The sequence below is a fragment of the Bufo bufo genome, chromosome 5 (assembly GCF_905171765.1).
Source record: "Bufo bufo chromosome 5, aBufBuf1.1, whole genome shotgun sequence".
Taxonomy (NCBI): domain Eukaryota; kingdom Metazoa; phylum Chordata; class Amphibia; order Anura; family Bufonidae; genus Bufo; species Bufo bufo.
This window is the reverse complement of record NC_053393.1, coordinates 443,260,938-443,274,628: the sequence shown is the minus strand read 5'-3', so window position 1 is coordinate 443,274,628 and position 13,691 is coordinate 443,260,938. Positions and strand designations below refer to the sequence as shown.

General features: G+C 42.3%; 1 protein-coding gene across 1 annotated transcript in view; it reads right to left on the bottom strand.

Moving 5' to 3' along the window:
• HIBADH (3-hydroxyisobutyrate dehydrogenase) overlaps positions 1 to 13,691 on the bottom strand; it is a 157,760-nt gene that overhangs the window by 126,265 nt on the left and 17,804 nt on the right. Inside the window, exon 3 of the mRNA XM_040433582.1 lies at positions 8,950 to 9,059. Within this exon, the coding sequence (XP_040289516.1) occupies positions 8,950 to 9,059 (110 nt within the window). The remainder of the gene's footprint in view (positions 1 to 8,949; positions 9,060 to 13,691) is intronic.

The window sequence follows — 13,691 nt, the reverse complement described above, 5'->3', positions numbered from 1 at the left end:
CTTTTAAATATTCTCTCTTTTACCTTGTTGATTCCCTTTATGCATTTAAAAGTTTCTATCATATCCCCTCTGTCTCTTCTTTCTTCCAAGCTATACATGTTAAGGTCCTTTAATCTTTCCTGGTAAGTTTTATCATGCAATCCATGTACTAGTTTAGTAGCTCTTCTCTGAACTCTCTCCAAAGTATCAATATCCTTCTGGAGATATGGTCTCCAGTACTGCGCACAATACTCCAAATGAGGTCTCACTAGTGCTCTTTAGAGCGGCATGAGCACCTCCCTCTTTCTACTGGTAATGCCTCTCCCTATACACCCAAGCATTCTGCTAGCATTTCCTGCTGCTCTATGACATTGTCTGCCTACCTTTAAGTCTTCTGATTGGCTTGGGTGCCGAGAGTCAGACCCCCGCCAATCAGCTTTTTGAAGAGGAGGCGGCACTCGTGCGAGCACTACTTCCTCTTCAAGACTACACTGCACGTTATAAATACGCTGCGCCGCCACTGCAAGCCAGATGATGCACAGTGTAATCTTGAAGAAGAAGCAGTGCTCGTACAATCATCACCTCCTCTTCAAACAGCTTATCTGTGATGGTGACGGGTGTTGGACCCCCACGATCAGATACTGATGACCTATCATCAATATGTACTGTCTGCACAACCCCTTTAACATATCACACACAGTCAAAAAGGCCCAACAACGTCTTAGCTTTTTCCCAAGGTTGAGGAGTCAACCTGCCACAGAAGATCCTGTCCACCTTCCACAGTGGACAGCGTTTTGACCGAGGCATCACTGTTTGGCATGGCTGAGCCACTGCTGGACATAAGGCACTGCACAGGGTGGTGAAAACAGCCCAGTACATCAGGGCAGCTGCCTTACCATCCATATTGGACATTTACAGTAAGAGATGATGTTTGAGGAAAGCTTGCAATATTTCATCTGATTGAACACACCCCAGACACGTTTTGTTTAAAGAGGTACCAGAACATCAGAGTCAGAAATACCAGATTCAGGAATAGTTTTTTTTTCATGAGCTGTTAACTTTATCAGCTCATGGGTCTGCATGCACACTGTATTTTAAAGGAAATTGGGTATATTTACATATTTAGCTTTTATTTTTATATTTGTATGCTGTAACCTTGTACTTGAATTGAAATTAAAGAGGTTGTCTCATCATAGACTAGCTAGGATATGCCCCAATTGTCTTACCGCTAGGACCCGAACCTATATTGAGAACGGAGCCCCGCAAGGTGGTGACTGGAGGACTCCAGTCCGGCCACCACCAAGCCGGCTCCCCATAAAAGTGAATGGGAGCGTACCGCGCATGCGCGGCCCACGCTCCCAATCATTTAAAATGAATTAAGGGCGGCTGCACGGTGCGTCCTCCTTCACTTGCGGGGCTTCGTTCTCGATATAGACAATAAAACAATGGGGGCATGTCCTAGCGATATGCCCCCATTGTCCATGATGAGACAACCCCTTTAAGCTGCTAGTGCTTTTTTTATCTTTTCATTGATTACTGCACTTGAGAAGTAGCCCGATTTGCTTTATTATATTGTACAGCTTCATATTGTTATAATTACAAAGTTGAATTGAAGTAGCATATTCCTTTTAGCGTATGGGTCAATTATGTCAATACCAAATATGTATAGTTTGAGGAGGAGTCTAAGTTGTAAGGAGGCCGCGGAGAGCACAGTGGCCGCCTCACAGCTTACCAGGCACAGCGCCGTCCATTGGATGGCAGCTATGCTTGGTATCGCAGCTCAGCCCAGTTCATTTGAATAGGACTGAGTAGGACCTAGGCAATGTGACCAATGAACGCTGTGGCCTTTTCAAACATCAGATTGGAAAAGGGTGGGAGGAGTCAGACCCGCACCGATCTCATACTGATGACCGATCCTGAAGATAGGCCATCAATTATAAATCCTGGAGAAGCCCTTTAAAATTGTCAGCACAGGAATCAAAGGCCCCAAAATGGGGTTGTTTCCAAAAACAATACCACACAGTTTGGCAGAAGAAATAATACTAGCCAGGCGATATTAAAGTGGTTGTTTCTCGGGAGGAGCAGCATGCGAGCGGACGCACGCAGGTGACGTGCGCACCTCCCTCCCGGCCTGTGACGCCAGCCCACACTTCGGTGGATCCGATGTAGCTGCAGCGGTGACCTACCACTCCTGACTCCGCCGCTTCAATGGTTGTGCCGTATCCCGAGTCCCCGCTCCTGCCGCCTGCTGCCTCCGGTCACGGTCCCGATGAGGAGACGAATTGTTTGCTTAACTCCCAATCAGGAAGTGTAAGTGAGCCGCTATTGTCGGAACATGGAGCTGGGAAATAGAATGCTGAAACTTTGAGTGACATCCGCGTTGTTTGCAATCTCCCTCCCCTGTCCATCGCACCTGTCTACTCCGTCAGTTTGGGAGGACCGGCACTGAGGGGATGAGGTGAGACGCACAGGAACCAGGTACAAGGGGACTAAAGTGGAAACTTGGTTGTTGCGGTGGGAAGGCACTGAAAATCTTGTTGTTGCACCCTTAAGATAGAGGGTACTTATAGACACAGGTCTTAAAGGGGATGAAAAATAGGGGTGACGGTGACCGAATGATAAGAGATACAAGCTCTCCGGTGTTTCCTCGATTTTAAAGAGCAAAAATACACCGTGGCCGAGCTTTTGAGTTTGGAGCAGAGTGGCGAGAAATAGAACAGCTTTGTCGAGCCCCCTCTTCTCCCATTTTCCCCCGCATACTTAGAGAGGGCTCCTGTGATGGGAAGGCTGTGTAGCCCCTGAGGACAGTATAACTTTTAAGCCCAACTGAAGGCCATCTAAGGGGACAACGGGAGTCACCTGCTATCTGTTGGGGCCGAAAAGCCATCGGAAAGCTCTGGATCTAACACAACTAACAGCCGCTCGCAAACTAGGCTCCATTGCAACAGAAATGTTCTGCTTAACTGCCAAGTGTGCTAATCTATTAACCGCTGTGTATTACTAACTGTAAATCGTACTACCTGGACAGTCAACATAAAGGCCCCAACAATACTATACCAATGATAGCTAACCGGGACTATGTCAACAGTTTTAATTTACTTTACTGATATTTTATCTACCGGGAGGCATCTATAGTTGCGTTTCTGTATTGAACGGATTATGTGTGGGTCGATGCGTAAACAATATATGTACGATCTTAAACGGTGGGCGGGCAAAAGTTCAACCCACTGATTCCTCTTTTGTGACCGACAGTCCACATATTGAGAAGTCCTGCTTGTTAGTAACCTAGCAGTTATATAATCTGGAGGTTGGTGGGCAGCCCGTCACATACGGGGTTAAGGGAGGAAAGGTCCTCGGAGGCAAAGGGCACAGGGTTGAATATTCTGCGCCAAGGTATTAAGATAACTACCACTAGACTGTATTGGTTATTAGAGTATATTGAGTCAATTACCTCGCTATAGTTCTAGGAAGCCGTATAGTGGTCCACGGACTATAAAATGGCTAGACAGGGAGCAGGTAAAAAGGGGAGGGGACAACCTGAGTTGAACACTTCAATCTCCCCATGTTCAAAAAAGCTGAAAGGTCCAAACAACAGCTACTGACTAATATGCAAGGAAAGACTAGCACCCCCCCCAAAAAAAAAGGAAGATATATTGCAGGATCCAGAGGGTGAATCCCTTGGTTCGTTGGAAAATATTACTCTGAACATGCCCGATAAGGAATCCCGGACTGGAGAGAGAGGTATATGAAAATAACCCCAAACAAGGGGAACAAGTGCCAAGTCTGCAGGACATATTTCAAGAAATAAAAAATTGCAGTACGGCAATAAAGGACCTCTCTATCCAGACCGGGAACATTAAGGAAGTAGTTGGACTTCTTAGAGCAGATGTACAAAAGTATAAAGATGGACTCTCAGAAGCAGAGAAAAGAATATCAGAGACGGAAGATCTCTTACAGACAATGGCTAAAGAAAAAAAAAACACATTAAAAGACGAGAATAGAGAACTAAAAAACAAACTATTAGAACTAGATAAGTCCAGGAGGACCAATTTGAGATGTCTGGGAATCCCGGAGGGGGAGGGTTCATACAGGGGTGGTTGACCGAACAGCTGGGTCAAGATATTTCAGATCATAAAAACTTTGTCGAAAGGGCCTACAGGGTACCGGCGAAAACGCCCCCTCCGGGAACAAGACCGCGACAGATAATGATTAATCTATTATCAGTTAGGGACAAGGAGGAGATAGTAAGTAGGTCTAGGAAGAGGGGTAGGCTGGATCACATGGGCGCAGACGTGATGCTGTTCCCAGACTACGCAAGGGAAATGGTGAAAGAAAGAAGTAAATTTATTGAAGTAAAAAAAAAAAAAAAAAAAATACACTACGTCTGAATAATGTCAACTACTCAATGATGTTTCCAGCTAAACTTCAGATAGAATGGGATAATATAACCTGTTTTTTCGACTCAGCAGAGTCAGTGAGTGGGTGGATCAGAGAAAAGATAAAGACCTGATATATAGTGGGCTGGGGTCGGGCAGCGAGGGGGCAATGCTAAGTAAAAGAGCCAGGGCTGAGGCTATCCTGGGTCATATGGGGGTGGGTATTTGGTACACCTGTGACGTTGGAGGTGTGTTTTTTTTTTTTCTCTCCCTCCTCTTTCCCTCTCCCTCGCCCCCGCGTTCCCCCTTTCACTCTCCCTCCTTTCCCCTTGGGCCATCAAAGGCAAGAGAGAGATCATACTATAGGTTTACATGAGAATAATTTCGTGGAATATTAGGGGTTTCAGTAGGGGTATAAAAAGAGTTGCTGTGTTCGATGCAATACAAAGATTCCTCCCCGCTATAGTCTGTTTGCAGGAAACACACTTGACTAATGAGACAGTGGGGTGGATGACTAGACCTTGGATGCAGCACTCCTTTCACTCAGTTTTTTCATCTTATGCAAGGGGAGTGAGTATATTAATACATTGGGACATAGATATAAAAATACTAAAAGCTGTGGTGGATAGGGAAGGCCGTTACATTCTCATGGATTGTTTATTAGAAGACAGAGCATGGATAATAGCAAATGTCTATATACCGCCTCCCTTTAAACTAGATACTCTATTAAAAGTTCATAACTTTGCGGTTAATGCAGGGGATAAATCATTGATGGTGCTAGGGGATTTTAACAATATAAATGGATGGGAGAATAGATAGATGTAGAATAGGGAATACCCAAGGTAATAACACGGGTTCTAAATTAAAAAGTATTACACAGGAACTGGGCTGGATTGATATTTGGAGGGAAATGCACCCAAAGTCAAGGAAATACTCGTGTTTTTCTAAAACGCACAAAAGTTCATCACGGATCGATTTAGTTTTCACTAATAATAAAGGTTCACTAGATATCGAACGAGTTAACTATGGAAAACGGAGGATCTCGGATCATAACCCCATTATAATAAACACGAAAACAGTGGTGGAAAAAAAATAAGAGGTACGAATATAAACATAGGTTGGATAAACATAATGGGTGCACATGATAAAATTCTGAAAGATCAAGGAATATTTTCTTATAAATGAGGGTTCAGCGGAAACTAGTACAGTTTGGGAGGCCGCAAAGGCCTTTATTAGAGGGATTATTATAAAATACACAAAAAAAATAAAATAAGGGGGATAATATCAGAACTGGAACACGAAGCGGAAAGATATGAAAAAAGATATATTGAAAATCCTGTCGAGCAAAAATGATAAAGAATGGATAAAGTCACCAAGATGGAAGATGATTTATTTTTGATGGCGGAACAACAAAAACAGAACTCTGTGAGAGACAATTATATTTACGCGCATATACCTGGTAAAAAGCTAGCCGCACCGGTGGCAGCTCAGTGAAATAAAAACAAGTATATACACTGTTTGGCAGATAAATTCGGACATAACATCACTGAACAAGCGGCAAAAATAGATCTACTCAAAGAATATTTTAAGAATATATACTGTACCAAAATAAATAAGAACTTAGTACAAATACAACAATTACAATTACCTCATTAACTATAGATCAGAGAGATAAGTTGGAAACTCCTTTAGATCCAGTGGAGGTAGATAATACACTATTAAAGATAACCAAAAATAAAACCCCAGGCACAGACGGTATCCAGTTTGAGGTTTATTCCCAATATAGAGAAATATTGACCCCGAAATTGCTTAAAATGTGGACTGCCTCGAGAGTGTCTGGAAAATTGCCAGATTCCTTGAGGGAAGCTCTGATTACTCTTATTTTAAAACCCGGTAAAAACCCAACTTCTCCAGATTCATATCGCCCCATTTCACTGATCAATACGGATAATAAGATACTAGCAAGAATATTGGCAGCTAGGCTTAGAGAGATGCTGCCGCTACTGGTACATGAGGATCAGACGGGATTCATGTCAGGTAAAACAACAACTGAAAACATTATCAGATACTTTGTAAATACCCAAGTGGAACCCACAAACAGCGGTGAGCGTAGGATTTTTACTTTAGACGCCTCAAAAGCTTTTGACACCATAGAATGGCCATTTTTATGGCAACATTAAAGAAAATGGGAGTTGGCGATATATTTGGCTCTTGGATTAATCTATTATATACTGAAATATCCGCAAGATTGATAGTGAATGGAGAGTATTCTGATAACATACCTATCGGCAGGGGGTCAGATAGGGGTGCCCCCTGTCCCCCCTGCTGTTTGCCATAGCGATGGAACCCTTAGCAGATATGATCAGGCAAGATAGGGGGATTGTGGGTTTTAAGTATGGATCACATGAAGAAAAAATTGCTCTATACGCAGATGATATTATGCTGTTTGTGGGTTCACATGGTTCACTTCCAAGGATCTTCCAGATATTTGATGAATATAGTAAATATGCCGGACTAAAAATAAATCAGGGAAAATTGGCCTGTATCCCAATTGATCCCCTAAACAATTTAATACCGGGTCAACTAGAAATTAAGAAAATTGATGAACCAGTAAAATATCTAGGCATTCAAATTACCCCTAACCCCAAGGATTACCTGCACTTGAATGTGCTTCCCAAAATACAGGAAATAAGGAAAAAAGTGGAAGTATGGAAAAAATTATGTGTTTCAATGGCAGGACGCATTTCACTGGCAAAAATGTGTATTCTTCCCTCCTTGAATTATACTATGTGGAATGCGCCCGCAATAGTTCCTAAGAAAATCCAAAAAATTATAGCTTCCTTATTGACGGACTTGATATGGCGCGGTAAAAAACCTAGAATAAAAGCACAAATTTTGTATATGCAAGAGAAAGAGGGCAGATTATCCGCTCCGCATTTGGAACTTTATTTTTTTTCTGGCTATATGAGGAACATGATAAACTGAAGTAAATCACAAAGATATAAAGCTATGTTAGATGGGATCAATAAAAAAAATTAAATAAATTGCAATATTTTTCAATTGGTGGAAGCTGACATCTTGTCACAACAGCAAACCAAATAAATACCATTATTTGTGCTATGGACTAAAATCTGGAAGGAGGTAAGAGATATGTGGCCACAGATGGGAGTGCATGCGACACTACTATGTGACAATATTTATCTTAGAGAACTAAAGTCAATACAACAAGAAGTCTGGTGGAAAAATTGAATATATAAATTGGGGCAGATATGGAAGGAGGGTGACATAATTACATATTCAGATCTTTTGAATACCTGTGGACTAGAAAGTAGAGATTTGACTTTTTTTTTTTATCTTCAACTGAAACACGCCCTGCGGACATCTGTAGGAAAGGGAACACCTATATCTACCCTTCCGCAGCCTATAGCCAATATAACTAAGCTAACTGCGAGTAAGAAGCCGATATCAAGGATATACCAAGTTTTATTACATCAGAGGCCAGAAAAGAAAGCAGTCAATTGCTTATTGCATAAATGGCAAAAATCTGTCTCTCAACAGATAGAAATTTGGGAAAAGGCAATAGTGGCAAAAAATGGGGTTTCACGCAACTTTTCCTACAGGGTTACCCAATTTAATATATTATACCGCTTATACTATTCCCCTAAAGACCTGATGAAATTCTATAAATCGCAAGATGTCGGCTGTAAAAAGTGTGGACAGATAGGAGCGGATGACGTCCATATACTTTGGTCATGTAGAGAGATTCAAGAATTCTGGGGAAAGGTAAACAAAAGGATAGAGACATATCATGGGTTCAGAGTCCCGGTAGAGTTCGAAACATGTATCCTTGGGGTAATGGACGGGATAGACAATTGAAATCCTCGAGAAAAAGCAATAAAACTCTTATTTTACGCCAGGAAATGCATTATAGGGCACTGGTGTAGCAGTGTGTCACCTACGGTGACGGAATGGGAGAATCTGGTTAGAATCTCGATTGCTAGTGAGAGATTCCATCTAGTATCAATAAAGAAAAAAGCTAGATTTACTAGACTTTGGCAGAAATGGCTGAACGAATAGAGGCCCGGGGCGGGATGGGGTGGGGATAGCGGTGATAGCGAGGAAGGGAGGAGATGTGCGTTCTTAATTCTTGAGAAAAAAAAAGGAAGGGGACCAACCAACAGGCACAGGGGTAAATGGGGTGGGTAACAATAACTGTATATATGCTGTGTTTATAATGTAAAAATAATTAATAATGTTTGAGGTTTGCAATGAACTGTCTCAATAACAATAAAGATTTAATTATAAAAAAAATAAAGAAATAAAAAGTGGTTGTCTCATCTGGAACATTGGTGGCATATCGCTAGGATATGGCACCAATGTCAGATAGGTGTTTTGAAGGCTACGGCAGTGCTAAAGCCCGCCCATTAGTGCCGGTGACGTCACCGGGCTTCCTGGCAGCCCCATAGAGAGCCCGGTACGTCACCGGAACTCCGGAAAATGCCTAATGGCCTAGGTAACATATGTACTAGCAGAAAACTTCACAGACATTACATAGCTGGAAGGACATTAGTCAAATTTTCTAGGAAAAACCTACTTAAGAATCCCATTTGCTCCGGTGTAGACATCAATTGCATTCAGGCTTGAGGGCAGCATGGTAATGATTCGGTCAGCCTTATCTGCTACCTCAGATGGCGATTCCACAATCTAGTAGAAAACAAAATGTTAATTTATTAACCACCAGTTCTAATAAATGGAAAAGACTGTGTGGACCACTACATTTCATGATGACCAAAAATAATCCCAAATAACAATATACAGCAAAAGTGGCAAAACCTCAATTCTTCCTATGACCCAACAATATAACGCTGTTGCATATTTTAATCTTGTAAAGCCTAATTCAGATAGTAATAAATTTCCATCCATGTGCTTTTCAGACTGCACCCGCGTAGTATGTGGACCTATTACAGTAAATGGTGCGATAAGTATCTTATTGGAGAAGGTCTAACAGCGGTCAGTCCCAAAGAGAATGAATGTGCAACCTGCCACTCCATTCATATGTGACCCCCCTCCCATGCTTTTGATTGGTGAGGGTCAGTGTTCAGACATCCACTGATCAGATACACTGCTCAAAAAAATAAAGGGAACACAAAAATAACACATCCTAGATCTGAGTTAATTAAATATTCTTCTGAAATACTTTGTTCTTTACAAAGTTGAATGTGCTGACAACAAAATCACACAAAAATAAAAAAATGGAAATCAAATTTTTCAACCCTCCATTGGTCTGGATTTGGAGTCACACTCAAAATTAAAATGGAAAAACACACTACAGGCTGATCCAACTTTGATGTAATGTCCTTAAAACAAGTCAAAATGAGGCTCAGTAGTGTGTGTGGCCTCCATGTGCCTGTATGACCTCCCTACAACGCCTGTGCATGCTCCTGATGAGGTGGCGGACGGTCTCCTGAGGGATCTCCTCCCAGACCTGGACTAAAGCATCTGCCAACTCCTGGACAGTCTGTGGTGCAATGTGACGTTGGTGGATAGAGCGAGACATGATGTCCCAGATGTGCTCAATTGGATTCAGGTCTGGGGAAAGGGCGGGCCAGTCCATAGCATCAATGCCTTCGTCTTGCAGGAACTGCTGACACACTCCAGCCACATGAGGTCTAGCATTGTCTTGCATTAGGAGGAACCCAAGGCCAACCGCACCAGCATATGGTCTCACAAGGGGTCTGAGGATCTCATCTCGGTACCTAATGGCAGTCAGGCTACCTCTGGCGAGCACATGGAGGGCTGTGCGGCCCTCCAAAGAAATGCCACCCCACACCATTACTGACCCAATGCCAAACCGGTCATGCTGGAGGATGTTGCAGGCAGCAGAACATTCTCCACGGCGTCTCCAGACTCTGTCACGTCTGTCACATGTGCTCAGTGTGAACCTGCTTTCATCTGTGAAGAGCACAGGGCGCTAGTGGCGAATTTGCCAATCTTGGTGTTCTCTGGCAAATGCCAAACGTCCTGCACGGTGTTGGGCTGTAAGCACAACCCCCACCTGTGGACGTCGGGCCCTCATATCACCCTCATGGAGTCTGTTTCTGACCATTTGAGCAGACACATGCACATTTGTGGCCTGCTGGAGGTCATTTTGCAGGGCTCTGGCAGTGCTCCTCCTGTTCCTCCTTGCACAAAGGCGGAGGTAGCGGTCCTGCTGCTGGGTTGTTGCCCTCCTATGGCCTCCTCCACGTCTCCTGATGTACTGGCCTGTCTCCTGGTAGCGCCTCCATGCTCTGGACACTACGCTGACAGACACAGCAAACATTCTTGCCACAGCTCGCATTGATGTGCCATCCTGGATAAGCTGCACTACCTGAGCCACTTGTGTGGGTTGTAGACTCTGTCTCATGCTACCACTAGAGTGAAAGCACCGCCAGCATTCAAAAGTGACCAAAACATCAGCCAGGAAGCATAGGAACTGAGAAGTGGTCTGTGTTCACCACCTGCAGAACCACTCCTTTATTGGGGGTGTCTTGCTAATTGCCTATAATTTCCACCTGTTGTCTATCCCATTTGCACAACGGCATGTGAAATTGATTGTCACTCAGTGTTGCTTCCTAAGTGGACAGTTTGATTTCACAGAAGTGTGATTGACCTGGAGTTACATTGTGTTGTTTAAGTGTTCCCTTTATTTTTTTGAGCAGTGTATTTATCTCTACCTTGGTTGTGGATACAGGATTTCTAACTTGGCATATCCCCTTAAAGGGGTTTTCCGGGATTACTATGGTTTTTCAAATATGTTCATGTAGTTACTTACCTCATGTACAGTCAGGTCCATAAATATTGGGACATCAACACAATTCTAACATTTTTGGCTCTATACACCACCACAATGGATTTGAAATGAAAAGAACAAGATGTGCTTTAACTGCAGACTGTCAGCTTTAATTTGAGGGTATTTACATCCAAATCAGGTGAACGGTGTAGAAATTACAACAGTTGCATATGTGCCTCCCACTTGTTAAGGGACCAAAAGTAATGGGACAATTAGCTTCTCAGCTGTCCCATGGCCAGGTGTGTGTTATTCCCTCATTATCCCAATTACAATGAGCAAATAAAAGGTCCAGAGTACACATTTACGAACAATATACTGTGATCATTAATTTCTCAGATTAGTGTTCCTGAGTTAGGTGGTATTCGGAGGGGGGGGGGGGGGGGGGTTTGGGTCAAGGGTGGGGTGGGTGGGTAGGGTGCGGTGATAAATTGGGAAAATTGGATTTGAGAGCTGAGCAATATCTTGTCGGTACAATAATATTTGTCACAACTATTGTCATTTCTGACTTGTATTTGCATATTTATTGTATGTAATTTCTCACTTTCAATAAAGAGATCATTAAAAAAAAAAAAAAAAGGTCCAGAGTTCATTTCAAGATCAACTTGTACCAGAGTGATGGGAAGAGAAGAGTATGGAGAAGGAAAGGAACTGCTCATGATCCTAAGCATACCACCTCATCAGTGAAGCATGGTGGTGGTAGTGTCATGGTGTGGGCATGTATGGCTGCCAATGGAACTGGTTCTCTTGTATTTATTGATCATGTGACTGCTGACAAAAGGATGAATTCTGAAGTGTTTCGGGCAATATTATCTGCTCATCTTCAGCCAAATGCTTCAGAACTCATTGGACGGCGCTTCACAGTGCAGATGGACAATGGTCCAAAGCATACTGCAAAAGCAACCAAAGAGTTTTTTAAAGGGAAAGAAGTGGAATGTTATGCAATGGCCAAGTCAATCACCGGAACTGAATCCGATTGAGCATGAATTTCACTTGCTGAAGACAAAACTGAAGGGAAAATGCCCCAAGAACAAGCAGGAACTGAAGACAGTTGCAGTAGAGGCCTGGCAGAGCATCACCAGGGATGAAACCCAGCGTCTGGTGATGTCTATGCGTTCCAGACTTCAGGCTGTAATTGACTGCAAAGGATTTGCAATGAAGTATTAAACAGTGAAAGCTTGATTTATGATTATTATTATTATTATTATTATTATTATGTGCCATTACTTTTGGTCCCTTAACAAGTGGGAGGCACATATGCAAACTGTTGTAATTCCTACACCGTTCACCTGATTTGGATGTAAATACCCTCAAATTAAAGCTGACAGTCTGCAGTTAAAGCACATCTTGTTCTTTTCATTTCAAATACATTGTGGTGGTGTATAGAGCCAAAAATGTTAGAATTGTGTTGATGTCCCAATATTTATGGAACTGACTGTATACCTTCCCATGCTCTTTTTTTTCAATTTGGACTCTCCAATACCATTTTCACCATGTAAACCAATCACTTTTGTTTGTTTCCATCCTGTACGCAGTACTTCCTGTTGCTGTATCCAACCAAACCCATGCCAATGGACATGACATCACAGGAAATAATAAAAGAGCTGCATGGACATGGTCATGTGACCACAGACAAGAATGGAACATAGGGGCGGGAAAAAAGGGGGGGGGGGAAGAAAAAAAAGAAAGCTACCTTAATAAATTATTATTAAGGATGTAGATGCAAACCAGAAAACCGCTTTAATAGGCTTGTAGAAGAATAGTAGAAAAAAGTCAATGATGGCCAAAGAGGGTTTGAATTCTTGGGCCACACCAATCACTGGAACAAAAGAGCTGAGGGGCCCAGATAAGGATTGTGGACCTTTGGCTGGGATCGGCTCTGCTCTCTTCAGCGAGGCGAGGTTAGAGGTGTACGGATCCACAGAAGGTATATCAGTCTGGATGCCATTTTGCTTAGTTATCAAAATAGACTGAACATAGAACCTCCAAAAGGAACACATTCTCAGGGTCAGATCAAAATTGTCTAGTAGAGGGCCAGATTTCCTTAATAATACTCAAAGCAGTAAGTAATAAAAAATGCTTATTATGCAGAAATATATATATATATATATATATATATATATATATATATATATATAGACACACATTTATTAAGACTTTGACGCCGGCCACACACCTTTGCTTCAGAGTAATTTAATTTATCAATCAACCACCTTTTTTTGGACCAGAATTATACTTCTCATGAAGCATCTGGGTGCTTGTATGTTGAAAATTATACTGAATTTATCTAGAATGATCCTTTTGGTTTTTCAGATAAAAATGACAGCAGTTGGTTTAAATTCTCCACAGAAAAATAACAAACAAAAAAAATATCTTAGCGCATTTCCTTTTTGTTGAAAGTCTGGGCACTCCATCATAAAACAGGTATGCACTTGTAAAAGGAGAGTCCTGGAAAACATTTTATTGTGGGGGGAAAAGGATGGCAATGCCTTCACACTTTAATGCCA